Raw genomic sequence first — 25,005 nt, 5'->3', positions numbered from 1 at the left:
GCACTCGGAGACAAGCGAACACGATTATATTTATCTTGCAAAGATGTGCGAGCGTATAATATATTGGATGGACCAAAGGCACAGTCGCGTGAGTGCACAAGAGTGTGCAGACACAGAGCGTGCTCTCCTAGAACTGTCCTTGCTCTTTTCCAAGTATTTTTGCTGCAGCAATTACCAATGTGTAGAAGATAATATTGCAGAGATAATATCGGCTGACTGATATATCAGTCGGGCACTAGTTGATACCCCAGACAGGGCCGCAGACCAGGGACTTAATTTGGATGGTGCGGCGGGAGAAATTCATCGCCAACTTTCCAGCATGTCTGTAATGCTGGCGAAGGTCGTGGCGGACTTGGAAGATCTTGCTGTAATCTGTCGATCGATTACTGCGATGGAAACGAAATTCAGGCAGGCACTGTCTTTCATAGAGTCAGTTGGGTTAATAAGCCATTTGGTGATTTTCATGTTGCCCCCAAGTGAGCTTGACTCACTGAACATTCACTTGAATGTCTTGCCTTTTTATTTTTTATTTATTTATTTTTTTTTGGTGTTGGTTCCACCTAGCGGCTGGAGTTGGTTTTGTGGAGTATTTTTTGCAGGACATTGGAAGGATTAGGTCATCCGCTGCACTCATGAACAGCTGGCTCACTGAACATTCGTTTGACTGCCCAAGGAAACTGAATGGATGTATTATTTTTTTGTGTGTGTGTGATGGTTCAGCTAGCGGCTGGAGTTTGTTTTGTGGAGGAACACACCGAGACAGTTTTGTGAATGAATCTACACCTTCTCTGTGGGTATTCTGCCTATTGGCTGGAGTTTGTATTATAGATTTTTTTTCTGTCTCACAAAATTTGTATATAAACACCGGACTTGAGCAATCTGACGGCAAAGCTGTCACGGGGTTCTCGTAGGCGTACATGGACTGTTTGTGTTTAGAGGGATGGACATCAGGTAGTTAAAATGTAACTACCTGCTACAATCTCTCCCGGTTGGCGCTGTCGTACGCGGGGTTAATACACACGTTTTTATTTTTTCTGTTTGTTTGGTTTGGGGTGGGGGGTGGTTCGGGGTTTGACTGTTGCAATAATATTGGAATGTGGTCTTTCTAATTTTATTTTTATTAATATATTAATAAATATTTTATTAATATATTTTTTATTTTATTTTCATAATTTTTTCTAATGTGTCAAAATGTCATGTTAAAATGAGTGGATTGTCTCTCACATGTTGAATGTGAATGGGTTGGGGCACCCCATAAAAAGAAGGAAGGTTATTTCTTATACGTAAGATATGATAGCGTTTCTTCAAGAAACGCATCTTTCCCCGCAGGAAGCTGAAAAATTTGGGAAGATATGGGGTGGACATATTTTCTTTAATGCTGGCTCAAGTAAGAGCAGGGGAGTCATCACATTGATAAGTAAACATTTACAATTCAAATGTCTCAAACAGAGTACAGATAAATTAGGAAGAGTCATTATTGTTTTAGCGGAAATTCAGGGGCAAAGGTTGATTTTGGCTAATATTTACGCACCTAACACTGATGATCAGGGCTTTTTTATAGATCTTGAAGAGATGTTGCAAGCTGCTGGCACCCAACATGATCATAGTGAAGCAGAAGTGTGTAAGCCCCCTAGAGCAACACTGATGCTTCACAGGATGTGTAAAAATTTTGGTCTTACAGATATTTGGAAACTTTTAAACCCATCTGGGAGTGACTATAAATGTTTTTCATCAGTCCATAAGATTTATTCTAGAATAGATTTATATATATATATATATATATAAGTCCCTCATTTCATCTTTTGTTGATTTGTTCAATTGGAAACATCTTAGTCTCAGATCACGCCCTGGTGAGTTTTGAGGTGTTGCCACGTACAGAGAAAAATAAATCATATAGTTGGTGCTTTAATGTATCCCCTTTGATAAATCCTGATTTTCAACAAATGTTAAAAGCTGAAATCAATGTTTATATGGAGACCAACTGGTCCTCAGTATCCTCTGTGGGCGTGGCTTGGGAGGCACTTAAGGCGGTTCTTAGGGGTCGGATCATACAGTATGCCTCATTCATCAAAAAATCCAAAGCATGACAACTCATGGAGTTGGAACGGAATATTAAAAGTGCAGAGGCAGAGCTGAAGCACCGAATGTTGTCTGATGGCCTCAGAGAATTGACCCGATTGAAATACACATATAATACTATTTTGTCGCAGAAGGTAGAATTTTGGTTATTCAGGGCAAGACAGTCATACTTTGAGTTGGGGGACAAGGCAGGGAAGCTTTTGGCTTGATATATAAAGCAGAGTGTCTTTTTATACCATTCCCTCAGTGAAATCTGCTGGTGGTGAAATTTTTACCTCGGCCATTGATATTAATAATGCTTTTAAAGATTTCTATCTTGATCTTTATAGTTCCACGTCTTCGTCTACTGATGAAGATATTTTAAATTTTGTTAGAACTCCCTAAACTGACGACTGAGCAAAAAAAAAATATCTTGATTCTGAGATAAACTTGGAGGAGTTTGGTGAGGTAATTAAGGCCTTGCCTACAGGCAAGGCTCCGGGGGCCAGATGGCTTTGCCGCTGAGTTTTTTAGATCTTATGCTACAGAACTGGCTCCAATTTTGTAAGAAGTTTATACAGAATCATTAAAGAATGGAGAGCTAAATTAGAGTTAATTTTGATCCCTTAATAAAAAGGTTTTCGAATGATGTGGGCAGGTGGGCTTCATTACATTTATCGATGATTGGGAAGGTTAATGTTATTAAAAGGAATTGTATTCCAACTACCTGCTACAATCTCTCCCTGTAGATGTCCCCCTCTCTTATTTCAAGCATAGCGAAGTCCTTCATTTGGAATGGTAAGCGTCCCAGATTACATTTCAATAAGTTACATAGGCTGATTGACAAAGGTGGGCTAGGCCTACCCAAGATTTTGTTTTATTATTATGCATTCGGTCTCAGATAGTTGGCTAATTGATCGCTTCTACCTGAGAGAGCCTCTTCCTGATTTGGTATTGAACAGGAAGTCCTATTTTGACATAGCAAAGCCTATTAAACTAATCGGAGAAGTTACACCCCGTTATCTCGCATTTGCACGCGGTATGGACAAAAGTGTCCAAGTTAAACACACTGGACATTTATTTAAATGTTGCCTCGAGCATATGGCAGAACCCAAAATTATGTATTAATAATTCCCCTTTCTGCTGGTCAGAGTGGATTGTGAGGGAGGTTAATATGCTCAGTGACCTATATGAGAGTGGAGTGTTGAGATCTTTTGAAAATTTGGTTCAATATTTTGGGATTCCCAGATCTCCGTTTTATAGGTATTTACAACTGTGCCACCTGCTCTGTACTATTTTTGGGAGTAGCATACACCCCCCTAAAGTGGCAGATATTCTGGGAATGGTCATTACTGCTTTTGGAAAAGGTCATGAGGCATCAGTGTATTACTCCCTGCTAATGCAGAGTCTGGGGGACGGAGCTCTAACTTCTATCAAGAGATTATGGGAGAAAGATTTCAACTTGGTATTGGAGGAGGGAGTGTGGGCTAAGATTCTAAAAAACATCAAGTCTGCATCTAGAGATGCAAGGGTGCGCCTTATGCAATTCTAGATTTTACATAGATTTTATTGGACCCCCTCTAGATTGTACAGGCTTGGTCTTAAAGACACACCCACCTGCTGGCGATGCCAGTCAGAAGATGGAGACATGGCCCATGTTTTTTTGGTGGTGTATTGAGAGCTAGAAATTCTGGTTGAAGGTTCAGAGTTTTGTGTGTGATGTGGTGGGCACTCGGGTTTCGTTTGCCCCAGACTCTGTTTTGGGCGATGGGGCGGTTATCGATGTGGGGAAGTCACATAGAGAATTGGGTTCTGACATGTGTGATGATTGCCAGGCATATTATTTTGAGGGCTTTGAGGTCAGCTGGTGCGCCCCCATTTTCGGAGTGGTGCACAGAGATGGGGAGGGTGGAGGCTTTTGAAGAGGTGTCATTTGGAAGACAGGGTAACTTAGATTTGTTTGATGGAAAATGGGGAAAATATTTAGTGTTTTTGGAGGGCTCTCGGTGTGGGGCATGGAGAGAGTAGTATAGTTTTAATTGAGTATGATTATTATATATTTTTTTTGTGTGTGTTTGTTTGCTTTTTTTCTGTATATTTACTCGTGTGACCACAGGGATGTTTGTTGGGGGGCGGGGTTGGGATTTGGGAGGGGTGGTTGTGGGGTTTAAATGTTGTTTATATATATATATATATATATATATATATATATATATATATATATATATAAAACATACATACATACATACACACACACACACACACACACACACACACACACACATTTTTGCTTTTCTTTATTATTGTAAGATTTAAAAAAAAAAAAAAAATTAATTTTTGTGTTTGGGCCAGTGAAAATTTGGCAGGACCAGTAGAAAAAAAACCTTTAAAGTTGTGCCACGCAAATGATGCCCATCATATTGACTGATTTAAAAAAGAAAAAAAAAAAAAATTTAAACATTGCCGACTTTCATTATAATCATAGTAAAATTCATGAAAAGGGTCCATTATCCATTCATGATAAATATTAAAAATGAATAATGAATGTTTCAAACCATTTCTTATATTTTAGCTTTAATGAATAATAATAAAATAATATTAAATAAATGAATTCTAACCAGTTTTATATTATTCAATATTTGTGTCTTGCATTTTGCGCTGCGGGCTGTGCCATTAGCACACACACACATATATATATATATATATATATATATATATATATATATATATATATATATATTATGTGGGTTGGGGAACTGTTGGCCACAGACTGCTTAATGCATTGACCTTGAGTAGTCTAGGATGCAGACCCGGTCTAGCAGTCTAAAGGCCCTTTCACAACAGATGTAACTCAAAAAAGCTAGATGAGTTGTAGGGCCTATGATTTTTGTTGACAATTTTTTATGGTTGATGCTGTCGATAACGTTTCAGCCCTAATGAAAGACAAGCAAGCTAGTTCTCTAGCTAAATGTATTTCTTTACAAGCTGCTGCAGCAATGACAAGTGTTTTTTTTTTTTTTTTTTTGCTCAACAAGAATGAAAACATTCGAGACACTTTCACAAACTATTTCAATTTACCTGCTGGACAAGTTGACTGGCAGTATGAACATGGACATCAGCCTGAGTGGTTAGTGATTAGAAAGAACTGTGCATAAAAAATATTATTACAAGGCTGTCTGGATTACTTTATTCTTATTGGTCAATGGTGCAGAGTGATATTTCTAAAGAACAACCGCTCATCTGGGTATTGCGAGTCATCTTTAGTGCATCTCAGATCACTGCGTGAACTCTATAAGTGACCTAATAAAATAATTTAAACTCAATACAATCTTTTATTTCTTCATTTGGCAAGTAGTCTTGTATTAAGCTGGATAATGGGAAGTCAGACCGTCATTCATTTCAAAATAAACGCCAACAGAACTGAGGCAAACCGGAGGTGAAATTCTGCGGTTTTCTTTCTCTTCACATAATTACATAATCTCAACGCAAAATGTTATGTCCATATTTATTTGGTTCGTGGGCGTGTAATAAGCAGGATAATGTACAGTTAGCCGTTTGATTTGATTAATTACAGCCTTTTACAGTTTAATAATCACACTATGCCATTTTTTTCTTTGTCAAAAAGATTGTGCAGCCCTACAACAAATCTGGAAGATGTTTTGCAATTAAAAGTTTTGATCAATTGAATGCATTTTCAAAGTTGTTTTGTAAGGGAAGATCTAGAAGACGCCCCCTCAAATATGTATATACAGTATAGCCCTGTATACATTTATAGAATAAGTTTACCTTTCAGAATAATCTTTTTGACTGGGATTCTGTGATTAGATTTGTCTGTCGTAGTATTATACATAAATGAAGAAAGAAAAAAAAAACATTAAGAATATCAGACTTAGATTTCTAACACATTGTTTTTAAGACAGGCATCTTTCATCTTCCCCATTTATTCGTTTGTTTAACAAGGGTACCTCTCAGCTCATATGGTTTTATAAGTAAAGAATGAAGAATGAACACCAACCTGTTTGTTCGTCAGTGTGTTCGGTTTTAATTCTGCATGCTTCTGGATAAGCCATATCTTCACTCTCCTCTTTAATAAACATCTTTACAACAGTGTCACACAGATTTCACTTGTTTCCTGGAGTTTTACAATTCTCCCGCCGAAAATAAACACTGCAAATAAAACTTGTGAAGTCACTGAAGAAACAGAAGAGATGAAAGTCACATTTATTCTCATTCAGCGCGGAGAATCTTCTTCATCATCATCTTCTTCTCTAATAGCGAATCACAAACTAATATCGCGCATTATCGCCATCTACTGACAGCATGAACCATTGCAAGACCATTTTTAAGCACTTGGGGACACACGGACATCACAATACACCGTCAGTTACAGTACATTATCGCATAACCACTATAATTATAAACGCTAATTATTTTATGACACTTTCTCAAAGGAGGCAATAGGGGACTTTACATAAACAGAAAACTATGTAAAAAATATGTTTGGAAATTTACCCAGAAGACATGGCATGTTTTAACATCTTACAGTATAATCAATATTAATATCATTTGAATGAATAGGCTATCTGAAACATATAGGATGATTTCAGAAATTTGTACCAATTTGCAGTAGCGGCTCTGGGTCACAAATATAAGTGGGGCAGATCTTGCTCTGATTGCTATAGATTAAGCATTAGTTAATCGGGTCATTTTCAACAAATATTTACATTCCGACTTACAAAATACTGACATTTTCAATTCAGTTCAGTTTACACCCATAAAAGCTAAAGAATATTTTTTTTTTAAACAACATTATTCTTGTACATTAACTTGATCGTTGTTGCTTATTTAATTTTGTTTAACGAATTAAGCAAGGGTTGTAACACCAGTGACGATAACACCAGTGATAAATTCTCATAAAAGTTTACGTTTTCTAAAATGGTGTCGATATCATCACAAAACACACACCACTGATCTGACTGAAATCAATAAATTGTACTATTAAAAAAAAATAATAATTCAATAAAATCTTTCACATGAATGTTAAACAATGACATATTTAAATGAACCATGTGAGAGAAAACAAAATTACAGTTAAAATATAAATTAATAACTTATTAAACATGGTTGGAAAATCACTATTTACACATTTGAGTAGCCTATTCTTTCTCTGAACTTTGACCTCAGAAGTTCTTTTCCACAACTTGTTTTTTTTTTTTTTTTTTTCAAAAAACATTTTTACATTTATAACACCAATGACATGAAATCAAAGGACAAACATTGTTTTTAAATTATTATTTTGCTTTCACTTGTTAGACCTTGCACTAATGCTTGACCAGAGAAAATCAAATGAGTAAAAAATAAACACATAAATAAATTTAAATGTTATAGAAGTGGTGTACCAGATGAAGGGGAAAAGGGTTTGTACAGGTATTAGACAAATTCAAATATATACAGTGCATCCGGAAAGTATTCACAGCGCTTCACTTTTTCCACATTTTGTTATGTTACAGCCTTATTCCAAAATTGATTAAATTCATTATTTTCCTCAATTCTATAAACAGTACCCCATAATGACAACATGAAAGAAGTTTGTTTGAAATCTTTGCAAATTTATAAAAAAAAAAACAACAAAAAAAAAAAACAATAAAAACACAAGTATTCACAGCCTTTGCTCAATACTTTGTTGAAGCACCTATGGCACCAATTACAGCCTCAAGTCTTTTTGAGTATGATGCTACAAGCTTGGCACACCTATTTTTGGGCAGTTTCTCCCATTCTTCTTTGCAGGACCTCAAGCTTCATCAGGTTGGATGGGGAGTGTCAGTGCACAGCCATTTTCAGATCTCTCCAGAGATGTTCAATCGGGTTCAAGTCTGGGCTCTGGCTGGGCCACTCAAGGACATTCACAGAGTTGTCCTGGAGCCACTCCTTTGTTATCTTGGCTGTGTGATTAGGGTTGTTGTCCTGTTGGAAGATGAACCTTTGCCCCAGTCTGAGGTCCAGAGCGCTCTGGAGCAGGTTTTCATCAAGGATGTCTCTGTACATTGCTGCATTCATCTTTCCCTTGATCCTGACTAGTCTCCCAGTTCCTGCCGCTGCAAAACATCCCCACAGCATGATGCTGCCACCACCATGCTTCACTGTAGGGATGGTATTGGCCAGGTGATGAGAGGTGCCTGGTTTCCTCCAGACATGACACTTGCCATTCAGGCCAAAGAGTTCAATCTTTGTTTCTCATGGTCTGAGAGTCCTTCAGGTGCCTTTTGGCAAACTCCAGGCAGGCTGTCATGTGCCTTTTACTGAGGAGTGGCTTCCGTCTGGCCACTCTACCATACAGGCCTGATTGGTGGAGTGCTGCAGAGATGGTTGTTCTTCTGGAAGGTTCTCCTCTCTCCACAGAGAAACGCTAGAGCTCTGTCAGAGAGTGACCATCGGGTTCTTGGTCACCTCCCTGATTAAGGCCCTTCTCCCCTGATCACTCAGTTTGGCCAGGTGGCCAGCTCTAGGCCAGCTCTAGGAAGAGTCCTGGTGGTTCCAAACTTCTTCCATTTACGGATGATGGAGGCCACTGTGCTCATTGGGTCCTTCAATGCTGCAGAAATTTTTCTGTACCCTTCCCCAGATCTGTGCCTCGATACAATCCTGTCTCAGAGGTCTACAGACAATTCCTTGGACTTCATGGCTTGGTTTGTGCTCTGACATGCACTGTTAACTGCGGGACCTTATATAGACAGGTGTGTGCCTTTCCAAATCATGTCCAATCAACTGAATTTACCACAGGTGGACTCCAATCAAGTTGTAGAAACATCTCAAGGATGATCAGTGGAAACAGGATGCACCTGAGCTCAATTTTGAGTGTCATGGCAAAGGCTGCGAATACTTATGTACATGTGATTTTTTTTATTTTTTATTATTATTATTATTTTATTTTTTTTTTCGTTTTTTATTTTTAATAAATTTACAAAGATTTCAAAAACTTCTTTTGGAATAAGGCTGTAACATAACAAAATGTGGAAAAAGTGAAGCACTGTGAATACTTTCCGGATGCACTGTATATAAAAAACATGTAACTATGTAAATAGTTATAGAGTCAAACCATTTTGTTTTATTTAATATAAGGTTAGAAAATGGCTTTTAATTTTTGTATTTATTTTTGTTTTTTGTACAATTGAAATCTTTTTCATAACTGAAAAGTAAAGGGACATGTTTGTTACCATGTTTTGATAATGACCCAACACTATTTTTATTTTTTACATTATTTAACTGGTTCAACTCATTCAAATACAAACGCTATGACACAATATGTGGTGTACTTGCATTATTCCACCACAAGGCGGCACACTTAGAACATCATGTTGATTGTAATATTCTAAATAAGAACTATTTATATTATAATGTTGATTAAGAAAAATATATGGTGAAATAGCTGTCAACAAACATAAACAGAAATATCTACATGCCAAGAACTAAACAAAAAATAAATGTTTAATAATAATAATAATAATGTTTAAAATCAGTTAATTTCAAGTAGTATATAGGTTTGGAGTAGAAATGTTTGAAATCACATAAACCTACACTACAGCTGTATACATCCCCCTGTCCCCTTGCAAAATAAGAACAAAAAAGTAAATATGGGAAATATAAAATTGTATTCGGTTCAACACAACCAAGAGCCAAGGCTTTATGACATAACATTTTTCATCATACAATTCATACAATTTATTATTTATTAGTTATGTCTGGCTAGTCAGGACCAAGTTATTTGATGACCAATTTGTGCGGAATTTGCAAAAAAAAAAAAAAACCGTTACACACACGTTCATCGATATTGCTCGCCATGTTGGCAATCTGTCACACTGCTGGCATGCACTAATACTAAAGTTATCTTTGGGTTGGCACTACGTTATGGGCAGATACATCTCTGCCCCAATTACATAAAGTGCCCACCAAGGCAAACAAAGTATTTTTGGCATTATCTCTGGCAATCTATTTCCTAGGGAGTAGGGCTGAAGCCAGATTTGTGAAGACGGAGGCAAAAGCCTCAGTTTCCTTCTCTCTACGTGTCATCTCCTCTTGCCTAAGTCTTGCCTCATGCTCCAGCTCCTCTCACCTCATCTCCATCTCTCTATTCATCTTCTCAAACCTCAACTCCAGCTCTTCTTCTATCTGTTGCTGTGTCAACTCCCTCATGCACTGCAAAAACTCCCTGGTCGCCAAATTGGAAGACAAGCGTTTGCGAATCTGTAAAACCACACACAAACATCAATTAATCATCACATCCAGGATGTTTTCTAAGTTCACTTATAAAATGTCTGATTGGTTTCTAAGTGCACCTACGTATAGTATGTCTAACTGTAAGGATTGTTACATCTATAGTGGGTAAATTAAACCCAACAATACCTGTTCTAATCATTTTAAATACATTTAAATAAATAATTCAATTTATATAATAAAAATTAAACAAATAAATCGGGTGCCAGACAGGATTTAGCCTGTCAAAATAAATCTTTTGTCCAGGATAGCTCTAAACAAGCCACTAGTCACAGTGATGAAAGTGACATTGATTGAGTTCTGGGGAAATGTCAACTAAAAGAAATTGCTTTAAAAAAAAAAAGGAGGAAAATTAACATTAAGGGACACCAGTGTCTGTAACTCAACTCATTAACACATTTATTCGAAACAATGGCCAACAAAACCAAACAATTAAACAATCCAATAAATCAAACAAACACAATTTCCACAGCAAACAGTTACAATGTGTGTAGGTGTGTGTGAGCGTTGTATGTGTGAGTGGGTGCATGGGAGAGAGTTCCGTTGCTCTGATATGAGTGAACTGGAGCCCGCTGTTTCAGGAGTGTTTACATGTACCTGAGAGTGAGGTACTGGCTTGTAGGAGGGCAGAGGAAAGAAGGAACTGGGCAGGTCAGAAGACCAAAGAGAACAACAGAACAACAACTTAAAACATTGACTCAAGCACAACTTGACTGCAGAGCACTTCATCAGGTCAACAGACTGCTTGAGGTTTCCTGTAACTCATGCCACTCCACATTAACACAAGTAGCCCATTCGCTAACGCCTTTATGGCCAACACTTTTTTGTGCTGAGCACTTTTAAATCAGTCCTTTTATCGTCTTTGTCTCAATCCTCAAATCATGTTCCTTATGCACAACTTTCATACACAAAGGCAAACTTTCTCCTTATCCCTACTCTGGGGGGCAGTAATACCATGGGTAATGCCATGGTACTAAATCATTACTATTTAATTATTTCATGATATTGTCATGGTACTCCAAGGTAATTAAAAAATTCCATGGTTTTACTATGGCAAAACATGGCATTACCATGGACCATGTCTTAAAAAAACACTGTATACTGTGGTGTTTTTGTGAGAAATATAACATATTATTTGTGATAAAGGAAACAATGGAAAAATTTTGAAAAAAAGCAAAGAAATTTGTTAGTTATCTATTAAATTTGCAAATGATACTCTGTACAAATAAAGACATAAAAGATGTTAGTGTTTGGCACATGTATTTGATAACCAGAAGTCACTGAGATCAAAATAAAATGTGAATATTTTTATTGAAATATCACTTTTATCTGTTTCTCAGGTTCAAGCTTGCCGTGGGATTTCCCTCCATTGTAAATGTGTCTTGTGTAGAATTTTGCTCTGCTGTTCACTGTTTACTCACTTCAATAACAATGTTCAGAAAATATGAGAAATAAAGAACTGCGTTAAACAGACTTCTAGTGGTATTTTTACTTTTCTGTTTACCGTCATTTTAGGGATTCATACCATATCATAAATCAAGAAGGGTATCTTTATTCCCTTTATTCACAGTCTTATAATTCTGTTTTGGACTTGCTGATACCTGCTGGATTTACAGTGAATGAGAGTGTTTACTGCTGACTTTAAATATGAGACCCAGCCAAGTTTTGTATTACCTAAAATTTAACATGGTCTACTTGAAAACAAATGTAAAAAATGAGACACAGTCAAACACTTAATAAAATAGGATTATTCAATAAATAACAGCCTACACACAAGATATGAAAGCAATGCTGACTGCTAACTGTCCCGTGTCCTGACTGCTTTATCTAAACAACAAACAGAATTATAGTGTTGTAGATTTAAGATTCAATTCATCATCATTCAGTATTTATTAAGGTGTACAAGAGATAAAAATATTATGCTAAGGGGCCAGGATGGCCTGCCATTAGGCTGGTCTGTAGCCAGGGGTGTTGGACCTGGGGTAATGGATCTGAGAAACAGGGGCACTCGCTGGAGGGGGACCCACTAAAAGGCAATACTGATATTCCATGATATAATAATGAAACCATTATATATAGAAATAACATGGTATTGGTAGAAGAGCATGTGAGCAGAGCAATGTGAATTGTCACTCTGCTCAAATATTTGCTCATGTGTGATAGCTCAACTCAAGTTCAAAGTCATCGCTCCGCTCCATGCTCATGATCGAGAGTGATTTTGGAGCAGAGTGGCATGAAATTGAGAAAGAAATGAAACATAATTTCTTTGTTAGCATTCTTGTTTATTATTGTTATATTTTGTTTGCATCAGCTACAAAAAGAAAAAACACTCATCGAATAGGCAAACAATGCCCTGTTGTAGGCTAAAAAAAATAGCCTTGTTCTCTCAAGCTCTATTCGGACAGGATTATTTTATAATAGGACGTGGTAATGTAATATTTACCCATATCTTCTCAGATTTTAATCCCGTGTGAATCGGTCATGTCATAAATTTTTCTGGACTTTCTACGGGCTGCACGTTCCCGCGCCGGTAAAGATAAATGGAGAAACAGCACACCATTGTGCATTTTTTACCTTTAAAATGGCCATTAAAAGACGGGCATGATTTCTTTTGATTATGAAAATGTAAAAAGTAGCTTACACAAGCACCTATGACTGTGTAAAATTGTCCCTCCAGAAAATATATTGTGAAACGCAGGGCTCAACACAATTTTCCCCATTCACTCTGCTCAAATCTGAATGGATTGTCTGTATTTTTAATTCAAGAGTGTAATGTAGGATTACTGGCTCACTAATGTCACCAGTTCTGTTGTATTTTCACAGGTATTCCAATCAATTTCCAGATACAGTATGTGCATGTTTATTATTTCCTGTATAATTAATCAGCACAGTTACGCAACAGCAGTGTGTAAATGCAGTCGACACTCACATCTCTGCGATTTAAACAGACATCGCTTATCCCATGCAAACTGATGTTAAACATTACAGACGTCCGCAGTAATAGTTACTTTATAGACGTATGTCCAGGAATCCTAATCTGTGTTTTGAACTACCTATGTGCTCTCACCTCACCGTGGGTTGTTGCTGGATTCGGCCTTTGTCACCAGCAGCTTGCAAATCTCACTGAGTTTAATCACTGCCTCATTTCTGATAGTCCACTCTGTTTAAAATCTTGGATGTAATACAGCCTCAACACCAGATTTTTGTCAGTGTAGAAGTGCACACATATTCATGTGGCCGCACGAGACATGTAGCGCATTCTAGGAGGAACGGAAGGAAAGCGTCTCGAGAGTGGCCGGAGCGGGGCTTAGCGCAATCTTGTGAAATGCGCTCTTCGCTTCTGTGAAATTCTGACAACTACGCTCCGCTCACATGCTCTGATTGGTAGGAATAAAACATTGCAATACTCCATTTTCAATCCATAAAAATGGGGAGTTTCCCCAATCTGCCCTGTCTCCTTGTTAGCTGCCCCCATCCCCAACAAAAACAAAAGCGGTCTGTTCATCAAGTTCAACCAGCGTGCAGTGCAAACTAAGTGTACAGTATGTCATGTAATACATTACTACAGAAATGAAGCCAAAATCAGACTTTAAAAAAGAGAAAGGAGTGGAGAAAGTGCAAGAAGTAGCAGACAATTTATGAGTTTCTTACAGAAGAAAGGTCAGTAAACGTGTCAATCAATACTGCTGGGGGGAATCGAATTCTGGCTGCATGGTATGACCTGTTAAGGAGGGATGTCTTGATGGGAATGCAAGAAGGAGAAGCAGTGGAAAGGATCCAGTGTCCAGCTGTGGGGGGTGGCAAAGAGACATCCCTGACCGCTGCCCCACCACCAGGAGATGTCCCAGGATTAATGGGATTAAACATCTGTGATGGGTGGCTCAGGGGCTGATGACCCCCTAGCTGGATGACTGAAGGCACTGGCGGAGGTGTGGCAGGCAATAATTCCCAGCAGGTTTAGACAGCTTCCTGTGCATCTGATTAGTATTCTGTGAGACCAGTGACTTCTGTGAGTAGCGCAGTTGGAGTCCAGGGAAGACTGGAAGACAGTCAGAAAAGACTGACTACAGGAAATTCTGCACAGGGGTGAGCAGGCTAGTAGCCTTACCCACATATTCTCATGCAGGGGAAACCCTAACCAACTAAGAGCACAATACAATAAAAACAGCTCAGTGGTCCTCCGAGAGTAGGGATAGATGATGGACAAATTAGGATGGGCTCTACGGACACAACTGGTACAGCCATGGTTAATGAGAAAAGGATCCTTAGGAGATGCAGTTGCAGATGGATGAGGTTAATGACTTAAAAGGGTCTGCAGATTCATCAAGGAAGGATGTAATGTGGTGAGAACAGCCAGATACGTTCATGTGCTGTTCATGAACATTGAGATTCCACTGAAAAGCGAGTTTGTTTTGTTGATAATAATAAATACCTTTTGTGTTGGATTTCGCCAACTCCTGCTTCCTCCTTGCACCTTCATCGTCGAACCTGTTACAGGAGGGTACATCTGATAGGGTTTTACAATTGGGCTGACCTGTAGAAGGTACCCCAGGCAAGTTTTCTAATAAGATCCACCAATGACACTCTTCCAAGCCCTGGAAATTTGTCTCTGTGGTGTGTCAAAGAGGAGAGTTGTCCCCTCTGTAAGGCCCCAAGAGCACATCTGCAGCACATTTTGGCTGGATGCAGGACAACCTTGACACAAGGACAGTAGAGGTGGCGTCATGATCAGGTCCTGTGAAAGCTGGCAGAGTTCCTAGAGGCATGTAAAGGCAAGCTAAGGCCTTCATGCTCCTCGGAAGTTCACTGAGTTTGTTAAAAAAGGGAGGTGTCGCACAAGGCACTGCATGGAGGGAAGCAAGATCAATCCTGGCACCTGGAAGTGATAGGTCAATGGTGGTTGACCTTGGCCAGCAGCTGAAATTTCTGATCTGAAATGCTCAAAATATGCCGATCTGGCCACAGAGTGCATATAAAATGGAAGCTGAGAAAGGGAGCTTCTGGTTATGGTTAAGAAGGGAGGATGAAAAGTGGGGTGTGCAGAAGTGAGAAAGTAAAAATAGGGAACATTTGTCATATGTGGTGAGGTATTATGTGGGAGACGGAAAGGGGGTGGGGGGGAATTATTTACGCTTACATACTCGGTCCTTATCTGGGGATTTCTGGAGAGGGATTGAGTGGGGGAGAAAGCAGGAATCGGGAACATTTGTGATATTTGGTGAGGTATAACCTGTAAAGGAAGAATGTCTTGATGGGAATGCAAGAACAAGAAGCAATGGAAAGGATCTAGTGTCCAGCTGTGGGAGGTGACAGGGGGTTGGCAGGGAGACGTACCTCACCGCTGCCTCACCACCTGGAGATGTTCCAGGATTAATGGGGCAATCTGTGATAGGTGGCTCCCGGCTGATAGCCCCGTAGCTGGACGACTGAAGGCACTGATAGAGATGCGGCAGACAATAATGCCCAGCAGGTTTAGACAGCTACCAGTGCGTCTGATTATAAACTTAGCTACTCAGGTTAAATATTTGTTATTTCCCTGTAAACAGGGTGCTGAATTAACACTTTGCATGTGCCAACTCTGAAATTAACACATACTCGGCACATGCAATAAAAAAAAGTGCCTTTGGTTAATAAATAAAACAGAATTATTTACCAGTCTGTAACATTATTACCAACTACATAATTTCACTGTGAGACCTGTGAGAACCACAGTCTGTCTCTTGCTAAATAAAGTGACGTGAGCAAATCAAAGGGTCCATTCCAAAACCTAGTGAGCTGCCTCTGAGATCGAGAGAAAGTTTTTGAGTTAAAAATTAGTTTAATATGATAGAAAACTGACTATTGTACCCAAAATGTGAGTGTGCTATGCATATTTATACTTTATAGAGTATCGCGTCATTCCTTACACGTCACCTGTATTGAAATCAATTGCGTTTCACTTACTGACACAATGAATAATGTGTTGTCACTGGGAAAACAGCTAAATAATTCCACTATCATAGAAATAAAAATACATTTGAATTAAAATAATGCAAAATATAGTATCAAGGCTATTAAGAAATAATTATTGTTTTTTAATAAATAAAAAAAAGTATATAAATAAATTATAATAAAATTATAATTTGTTTTGTAATATTTTAATTTAATTTTAGACATTTAGTCAATGTCAGTTAGCAAGTTAAGACTAAGAGCAGATCTAAGAGCAGCAATGCCTCAGAATAGGCTGAAAAACCTTGCACTCTTTTCATTTCAGACATCTTATGGTAACTTTGCCAGCAAAGTCACCATAACAACAAAGGTAGTGTTTGGCCCCCCTGATTCAGGCAAACATTTAATTAAACGTTTAGACCCCTTTTCAACTAATTTAAATACTCAGGCGAGGAATCTGGGTGATATTTTTATTCCAATTGAAAATTTGACAAATAAATTCTGTTAAAAGGTGGCTTTATACAACTTAGGGCCATTGCAAAAATTGTCATTTAAGGATCTGGAGACTGTTATTCATGCTTTTATTTCATCCAGAATTGATTACTGTAATTCATTGTATTTGGGGTTTTTAAACGCTTCCTTTTTATGTTTACAGTTAGTGCAAAATGCAGTGGCTAGATTCCTGACTAGCACCAGGAAGCACAGTAGTATTTTCTTCCACTTCTTGGCCTCTCTGCACTGGCTTCCAGTTAAATATAGAAATCTGTTTCACGTACTTTTAAAAAATTTTAAGGGTCTGCATGGGTTTGCATCTGATTACATTTCTGACCTTCTACATCAAATATCAAACCACTAGATCATTAAGGTCTTCACAGTGTCTGCTTTTGAGTGTCCCATAGTCCTTTCTGAAATCTAAAGGGGATTGTGCCTTCTCTGTTGCAGCCCCTCACCTTTGGAATAGTTTGCCTCTCCACATTAGATCCTGTGGCACAATTGAGTCTTTTAAAACTCAGTTAAAAACTAATCTTTTCTCTATTGCCTTTGACTGTATCTATATTTTGGTTTATGTTTTTAGTATGTTTGTGTTTAAATGTAGTTGTATTTTAATTTTTCTAGTGTAAAGCACTTTGGTCAACATGTGTTGTTTTAAATGTGTGATAGAAATAAATGTGATTCATTGATAGGCATTTCTTTTAGGCATTTCATTTGATTCAAATGATATTTTTTGTTTGAAAATAAAAAGCTATGAATTACTTACACACCCCAATTCCGAAAAAGTTGGGACAGTATGGAAAATTCTAATAAAAATTGTGACTGTTAATTCTGTTCACCCTGTGTTATATTAAAAGCACTACAACAACACATTATTTGATGTTTTACCTTTTGAATTTAATCATATATATATATATATATATATATATATATATATATATATATATGTACACACAATCATTTCCAATCACATGATTGTAACACGCTCCAAAAATGTGTAACATCATCACTTCTTCTAATAACACTTAAGAGTTTGGGCACTGAAGAAACCAAATTATTTATTTTTTTTTCATATTAGCAAGCAGAATTTTCCCCCATTCATCCATTATGCAGGTCTTCAGCGGTACAATTGTACAGGCCTTCATTGTCGTATTTTGCACTTCATAATGCGCCAAGCATTCTCAATTGGAGAACAGTCAGGACTGTAGGAGGCCAATCTGCACTCTCTGCTTATGCAGCCATGCACTTGTAATCTGGGCAGTATGTGGTTTATCATTGTCCTGCTGGAAAATGCAGGGATGTCCCTGGACATATCTTTCTGCATTTGTGGTGCTCTCACAGATGTGCAAGTTACCCATGCTATGGGCACTGACACACCCCCATGCAAATGACATCTGGCTTTGGACCTGACGCTGAACAGCTTGGATGGTTCTTTTCCTCTTTGGCAAGGAGAACACAATGGCAGTTTTTTTTTTTCTTCAAAAAACTATTTGAAATGTGGACTCGTCGGATCACTAAACATGATTCCACTGTTCTACTTTCCATCTCAGATGAGACTGAGCCCAGAGAAGTCGATGCTGCTTCAGGTAAGTGTTGATGTATGGCTTAAAGCCTTAACTTGCATCTGTGGATGCAGCGGCGAATGGTGTTGACTGAAAAAGGTTTCCTGAAGTATTCCAGAGCCCATGTCATGTTATTCATTGACGTCTGAGGGATCGGATATCACACACATTGAGAAGAGATTTTCCAGCAGGCCAAACGGCAAATCACATACTGCACAGGTTACAAGTGCATGGCTGCATAAGCAGAGAGTGCGGGTGCTATATTGGCCTGCCTGCAGTCCTGACCTGTCTCCAGTTGAGAATGTGTGCCATATTATGAAGCACAAAATACGTCAACGAAGGCCCTGTGCAATTGTGCAGCTGAAGACCTGCATAATGGATGAATGGGGAAAAATTGTTACACAGTGGTAAACACTCAACTGTCCCAACTTTTTTTGCAGGGTGTTGCAATACTCTGATTTGAAATGAGTGTTCATTAATTTTTTTTTTTTTTTTTTTAAATAAACATCAAATGATGTGTTGTTGTTTATCTTTCAATTTAAAGAATAGATGATAGAAATAGGGAGAATAGAATTTACAAATCTTTTTTTTTGTATTAGCATTTTCCATACGGTCCCAACTTTTTTGGAATTGAGGTTGTAAATAATATAGCACTGTTAGATTTCCATCTAAAAATGTTTATATATTACCATAAAACCACACTCAAACTCTTTGGGGGCCCATCATTTAGTGCTGCACCCCTGACTGCAGTCTTAAGTGGGCCACTGAATTAAAATTGGACAACATTGGGTTTTTATGAAGACCGTCTTTACTCTGACACACTGCATGCTTTATTCAACCTAACATAACATTTCCGATGTACGCACACTGCATATTATGCATCACAACTTCCCTCTGTTTAACATAAACACCAAAACACATCTTATAATCACACAGTGCAACATGCTCAACTTATAATACTGTATTACAGAATCTTAATTAACAAAGCTCTTTTTTCACTTTACATTCAGTAAAGAATATATTGCTGTGGTCTTGACTTGAACAATAACAAACTGTTTGGTCACATACTCAAATGTACGCAGAACTAAGCACTTTGTCACTAATTGGTATTCTTTTGACTTCTTGACTCTTAATCAAACCTTTCACGTAGTCCTTGTACTGTGCTAGCCTAATTATGATCTGTCCAGACCTTGTGCATGTTAGCCTTGATGTCTTAGAGTCTGTATTGTCTGTCTTTGTTTCAAGAGGTTGTGTGATTTTGTTTCCAGCAGGATAACTGTGGCTTTGTTCAACCACATCTTGTTTCTGTGTTTCAGTGAAGTGTACTTTTTCCCGAATTTTCTCTGTATGTTACACGTACATTTCACGGAGGTTACTCCTAGTATGTCTGATTGGGTTTCCATTTGGTGTTTGGATCTGATAGATTTTGGGCTCACGGCACCTTTCAACAACAGTTCCTGGGTGCCATTTTTTCCTCTCATGTCTGGCACTCTTATTTGCTGTCCAATGTACAGTGGAGGTAGGTCTGTGCGACTACAACAATCATGATGTGTTTTCATCATTGTGGTTATCTTTTCCAGGTGCATTCTGTGTTCCTCCTTGCCTGGATCTCCATGACTTGGTAAGAGGGTGGTGACATGTCTGTCAAAGAGTAATTCTGTAGGGAACGTTAAATCAATGTCAGTGGGTGTTGCTCGTAGCTGCAGCAGTGCCACCTGCAGATCACTTTTGTGCTTCAAGATTTTCTTAACAATGGACTTGATGTGTCTTACATGCCTCTCAATTAATCTGCTGTTTTTTGGATAATGCAGTGAAATTGTGGTGTTTTTTATTACCCAGTTATCAATGAATTTCTTGAAAGGTTGTCATGTGTACTGTGGTCCGATATCTGTCATTATTTTGTCTGGTCACCTGAATAAATAAATGTACAATTGCATTTTTTGTGCTACTGCATGGCTGGTTGCTGGCACGGCATTTCATCCACCACTGAGTATTTGGAATACTTGTCTACAGTGAGTAGGTATTGATGTCCATGAATCTCAAATAGGTCAGACACCAGATACTGCCATGGCTTTGTGGAAGTTTTGTGTGGAATAATGGGTTCTTTTGGGTTTGTGTCTTGATGTTCTACACATGTACTGCAGGATCTGCAGACTTTCTCAGTGTCATCATTTATCTTTGTCCAATAAACTCTCTCTAGCCAGCCTGCTTGTTTTTTCAATGCCTTCCTTGATGGCCTGCATGGAGTTGTGTCAGAATGTCATCAGTCATTGATTCTGGAATAGGCACTTGTCTACCCTTGAATAGAACTCCTGTTTCTATTGAGAGTTCCTCTCGAACAGTAGCTGAGTAGGTCTTTTAGGAGATCTTGAATTTTTTATGGCCAACCCTGGTGGATGATTTATTTTAATGCACTGAGTTTGGGGTCCTTTGCAGTCTTCGTTCTGAGAACCTTCTGTTTGTCAGGGGCAAAAACTGATGATTGCAACAGTGTGATGCTCAGAATTAGTGGTGGTGATTTAGATTTATTTTAGTGACTCGATTCTTTTGATTCCGTTCATTGATTTGTTCATTGACCAGATCTTCAAGTTATGCCTTTGCACCTGCAGGTGGGACCAAATGACTGTCTTTTAAGTAACTGCATTGAACCGAAAGCAGGCAACAAGTCTAATATCCTTTATAAAAATTCTACTAAGAGACTTCAGCACTGCAGAGCGTTAAAGGAATAGTTCACCCAAAAATGAAAATTTGCTGGCCATCCAAGGCGTATCTGAGTTTCTTTCTTCATCAAAAATTCTGTTTCTTCATCAAAACAGAATTTAAGATTTTTAGATTTAAACAATGCAAGTGAATGTACTCCATTTTTTTGACGGTCCAAAATGCATATTTAGGGTGCAAAAAAGAAATAAAAGTTCTTCTGAACCCAAACGATTGATTATTTTGAGAAACAAAACAATACTTCTATACTTTTTAACTACAAATGTTCGCTTCCATACATCTCTGTGACGCGCGCACATGAGAGGGATTACGTAAGCTTGTTGGTAAGGTCACACATCACTTGGAGGAGGAGGCAGGAAGCGCGTCGTTGTTTACAAGAGAAACTTGCACAGACCACAGACCAAGCGCCGTTCACAAACCAAAACAGTCCGAAACAACATAAAATAAAAAATAATTTCCAAATAATAATAATAAAAAAACATTACTGCAGTAAATAACCATCCTTTATTTCGGAGCAATGCCGTTGCATTATCTACTTGTTCTTTTTCTTTAGCAGAAATATATAGGCTATATGACTGTCAGGAATTCAAGCCACACAAGTTGCAGTTAGTGAAACCAAGTTTGAGAGCGTTTACTGAGATTCACAGGATTTACAGGGTTTACACAGTGAGATCAATGGTACAGGTGATAACACACAGAAGAGAAGCTTCTGTGTATATGGTTGATGTCCACAGAACTGAAGAAAAGGTTACAGGCGAAACAGCAGGGTAAGCACTAAACAGATATTGATGAAGATCAAGAGCAAATACAGACAGGTAAATAACCACTGCGTGACAGCAGCGTGGTCAAACTAGAGTCCTTTGTGTGAGACTTGACAGTGAAGTGGCGTGAAGGTGAGTTAATTATGCAGGCAGTGATGAGCGAGTGAATTGAGTGCAGGTGCGGTGAATTAGAAATCGGGTGATGAGGAACGGAACACTGAGGGAGGTGCAGAGCCCGAGGGAGGCGTGACATTGACAAAGTTTTCACACATACTGTACCTGAGTTCGCTGGAAAAACAGCACGGGCACAGCCGATGAATTCAGATATCGACCCTTTGCTTCTTTCGATGGTCTGAAATCCTCAGGGGTAAAATGTTCACTGCACACCCTCCAATATTTGAGAGAATGTACAGGTGCATCTCAATAAATTAGAATGTCGTGGAAAAGTTCATTTATTTCAGTAATTCAACTCAAATTGTGAAACTCGTGTATTAAATAAATTCAATGCACACAGACTGAAGTAGTTTAAGTCTTTGGTTCTTTTAATTGTGATGATTTTGGCTCACATTTAACAAAAACCCACCAATTCACTATCTCAAAAAATTAGAATACATCATAAGACCAATAAAAAAAAACATTTTTAGTGAATTGTTGGCCTTCTGGAAAGTATGTTCATTTACTGTATATGTACTCAATACTTGGTAGGGGCTCCTTTTGCTTTAATTACTGCCTCAATTCGGCGTGGCATGGAGGTGATCAGTTTGTGGCACTGCTGAGGTGGTATGGAAGCCCAGGTTTCTTTGACAGTGGCCTTCAGCTCATCTGCATTTTTTGGTTTCTTGTTTCTCATTTTCCTCTTGACAATACCCCATAGATTCTCTATGGGCTTCAGGTCTGGTGAGTTTGCTGGCCAGTCAAGCACACCAACACCATGGTCATTTAACCAACTTTTGGTGCTTTTGGCAGTGTGGGCAGGTGCCAAATCCTGCTGGAAAATGAAATCAGCATCTTTAAAAAGCTGGTCAGCAGAAGGAAGCATGAAGTGCTCCAAAGTTTCTTGGTAAACGGGTGCAGTGACTTTGGTTTTCAAAAAACACAATGGACCAACATCAGCAGATGACATTGCACCCCAAATCATCACAGACTGTGGAAACTTAGCACTGGACTTCAAGCAACTTGGGCTATGAGCTTCTCCACCCTTCCTCCAGACTCTAGGACCTTGGTTTCCAAATGAAATACAAAACTGCTCTCATCTGAAAAGAGGACTTTGGACCACTGGGCAACAGTCCAGTTCTTCTTCTCCTTAGCCCAGGTAAGACACCTCTGACGTTGTCTGTGGTTCAGGAGTACGAACCACAAGAGGAATACGACAACTGTAGCCAAATTCCTTGACATGTCTGTGTGTGGTGGCTCTTGATGCCTTGTCCCCAGCCTCAGTCCATTCCTTGTGAAGTTCACCCAAATTCTTGAATCGATTTTGCTTGACAATCATAAGGCTGCGGTTCTCTCGGTTGGTTGTGCATCTTTTTCTTCCACACTTTTTCCTTCCACTCAACTTTCTGTTAACATGCTTGGATACAGCACTCTGTGAACAGCCAGCTTCTTTGGCAATGAATGTTTGTGGCTTACCCTTCTTGTGAAGGGTGTCAATGATTGTCTTCTGGACAACTGTCAGATCAGCAGTCTTCCCCATGATTGTGTAGCCTAGTGAACCAAACTGAGAGACCATTTTGAAGGCTCAGGAAACCTTTGCAGGTGTTTTGAGTTGATTAGCTGATTGGCATGTCACCATATTCTAATTTTCTGAGATAGTGAATTGGTGGGTTTTTGTTAAATGTGAGCCAAAATCATCACAATTAAAAGAACCAAAGACTTAAACTACTTCAGTCTGTGTGCATTGAATTTATTTTATACACGAGTTTCACAATTTGAGTTGAATTACTGAAATAAATGAACTTTTCCTCAACATTCTAATTTATTGAGATGCACCTGTAGGTGTGTAGTGATATCCAGGTTCAGTGTGATAAGCCAGAGCTTCAAATCGCTCATGATCATGTATAGGCAATCGACGAAAAGTTAATATTTTTCCCAGCGTGCATTTTCTTTGGGGTTTCTGAAGGTTGAAGCATCCAGGATACACACACCAAAAGGACCATTTTGAACAATGCACTTATACAAATACAAATCTACAGCAAAGACAATTAAACTTTTGTACAGCGCTCCTTCTCTTGCAAACAATGACATGCTTCCTGCCTCCTCCTCCACGTGACGAGTGCATTCACTTGCATTGTTTAAAGGAGGAGGCCTCAAATATAATCCTAAAAATCTTAAATTCTGTTTTGATGAAGAAAGAAACACAGATACATCTTGGATGGCTTGAGGGTGAGTAAATTTTCATTTTTGGGTGAACTATTCCTTTAAAGCATCATAAGTCTATCCCCACAAATTAAAAAAGCATATATATTGCAAAGCATATATCATACTGTGAACTGCTGAGCACTACTTTTTATCAAAAAATAATAATGAGTTTCAATAAAGTCCATATGTCATTGTAATGTGTAGTCATCACTTTTATTCATAATTCATCCGGCCCCTTTTCTTGTTGAACGAGATTGACGATATGAACAAACGACACGCAGCTCATTCTCTCATTCAGCTGGTAAGCATTCATGATGACTGATTCATTCATGTCGGTCATGACATGCAAATGAGTTTACCAGTATATTCAATTTGTTCACAACACAAACTAATTGACTGACTCGTTCAGTAAGGGGTGTATTCGTTCAGTGGGTAATCGACTTATCCAAAGGCAATTAGTGTATTGTCCTGCACCAAAGCTCCGCCAGTGCCTTTCTGTGATGCATCTACCTCAAAGAGTAAGAGTAGCTGTTGGATCATATTATTGAGACAAGTACCTAAAGTCAATGCATTCTTTAGATCATCAAAGCAATTCTGGTAAACAGTATCCCATGCTCATGGCGTTTCACTTTTGAGCAATTCTTTCAGACTGTGGGCTTTGTCTGCAAACTTTGGGATTTAAGGTAGTTCAACATGTACATAAATTGGTTAAGGTCACCTTTGCTTTGTGGGGTTGGAATTTTATGTACATCATGGACCTTAGCTGGATCTGATCTGATTCCTTTTTCTGTGTACAGATTACCAAAGAAGGGGATGCTTTGCTGCTTGATCATACATTTGTCACTGTTGAACACCAG

General features: G+C 38.5%; 1 protein-coding gene across 12 annotated transcripts in view; it reads right to left on the bottom strand.

Annotated features, from left to right (window-relative positions):
* Positions 1-25,005, bottom strand: part of LOC127450336 (gastrula zinc finger protein XlCGF57.1-like) — a 279,453-nt gene that overhangs the window by 12,008 nt on the left and 242,440 nt on the right. For 3 of the 12 annotated variants that reach the window (XM_051714380.1, XM_051714379.1, XM_051714378.1), the window contains exon 2: positions 5,137-5,203. The exons of 4 other annotated variants lie outside the window; for them this stretch is intronic. Coding sequence is in view for 3 of the 8 variants with exons in the window: in XM_051714372.1 (XP_051570332.1) it covers positions 5,845-5,889; positions 6,074-6,155 (127 nt within the window). In the remaining 5 variants the exon portion in view is untranslated. Of the gene's footprint in view, positions 1-5,136; positions 5,204-5,844; positions 5,890-6,073; positions 6,432-25,005 lie in introns of those variants that run through there. 5 more of the 12 variants (XM_051714372.1, XM_051714377.1, XM_051714374.1 and 2 more) reach the window with 5 other exon arrangements.

The sequence above is a fragment of the Myxocyprinus asiaticus genome, chromosome 13 (genome assembly GCF_019703515.2).
Source record: "Myxocyprinus asiaticus isolate MX2 ecotype Aquarium Trade chromosome 13, UBuf_Myxa_2, whole genome shotgun sequence".
Lineage (NCBI taxonomy): Eukaryota > Metazoa > Chordata > Actinopteri > Cypriniformes > Catostomidae > Myxocyprinus > Myxocyprinus asiaticus.
The sequence above is the reverse complement of the archived record's forward strand: the minus strand, read 5'-3'. Positions and strand labels throughout refer to the sequence as shown.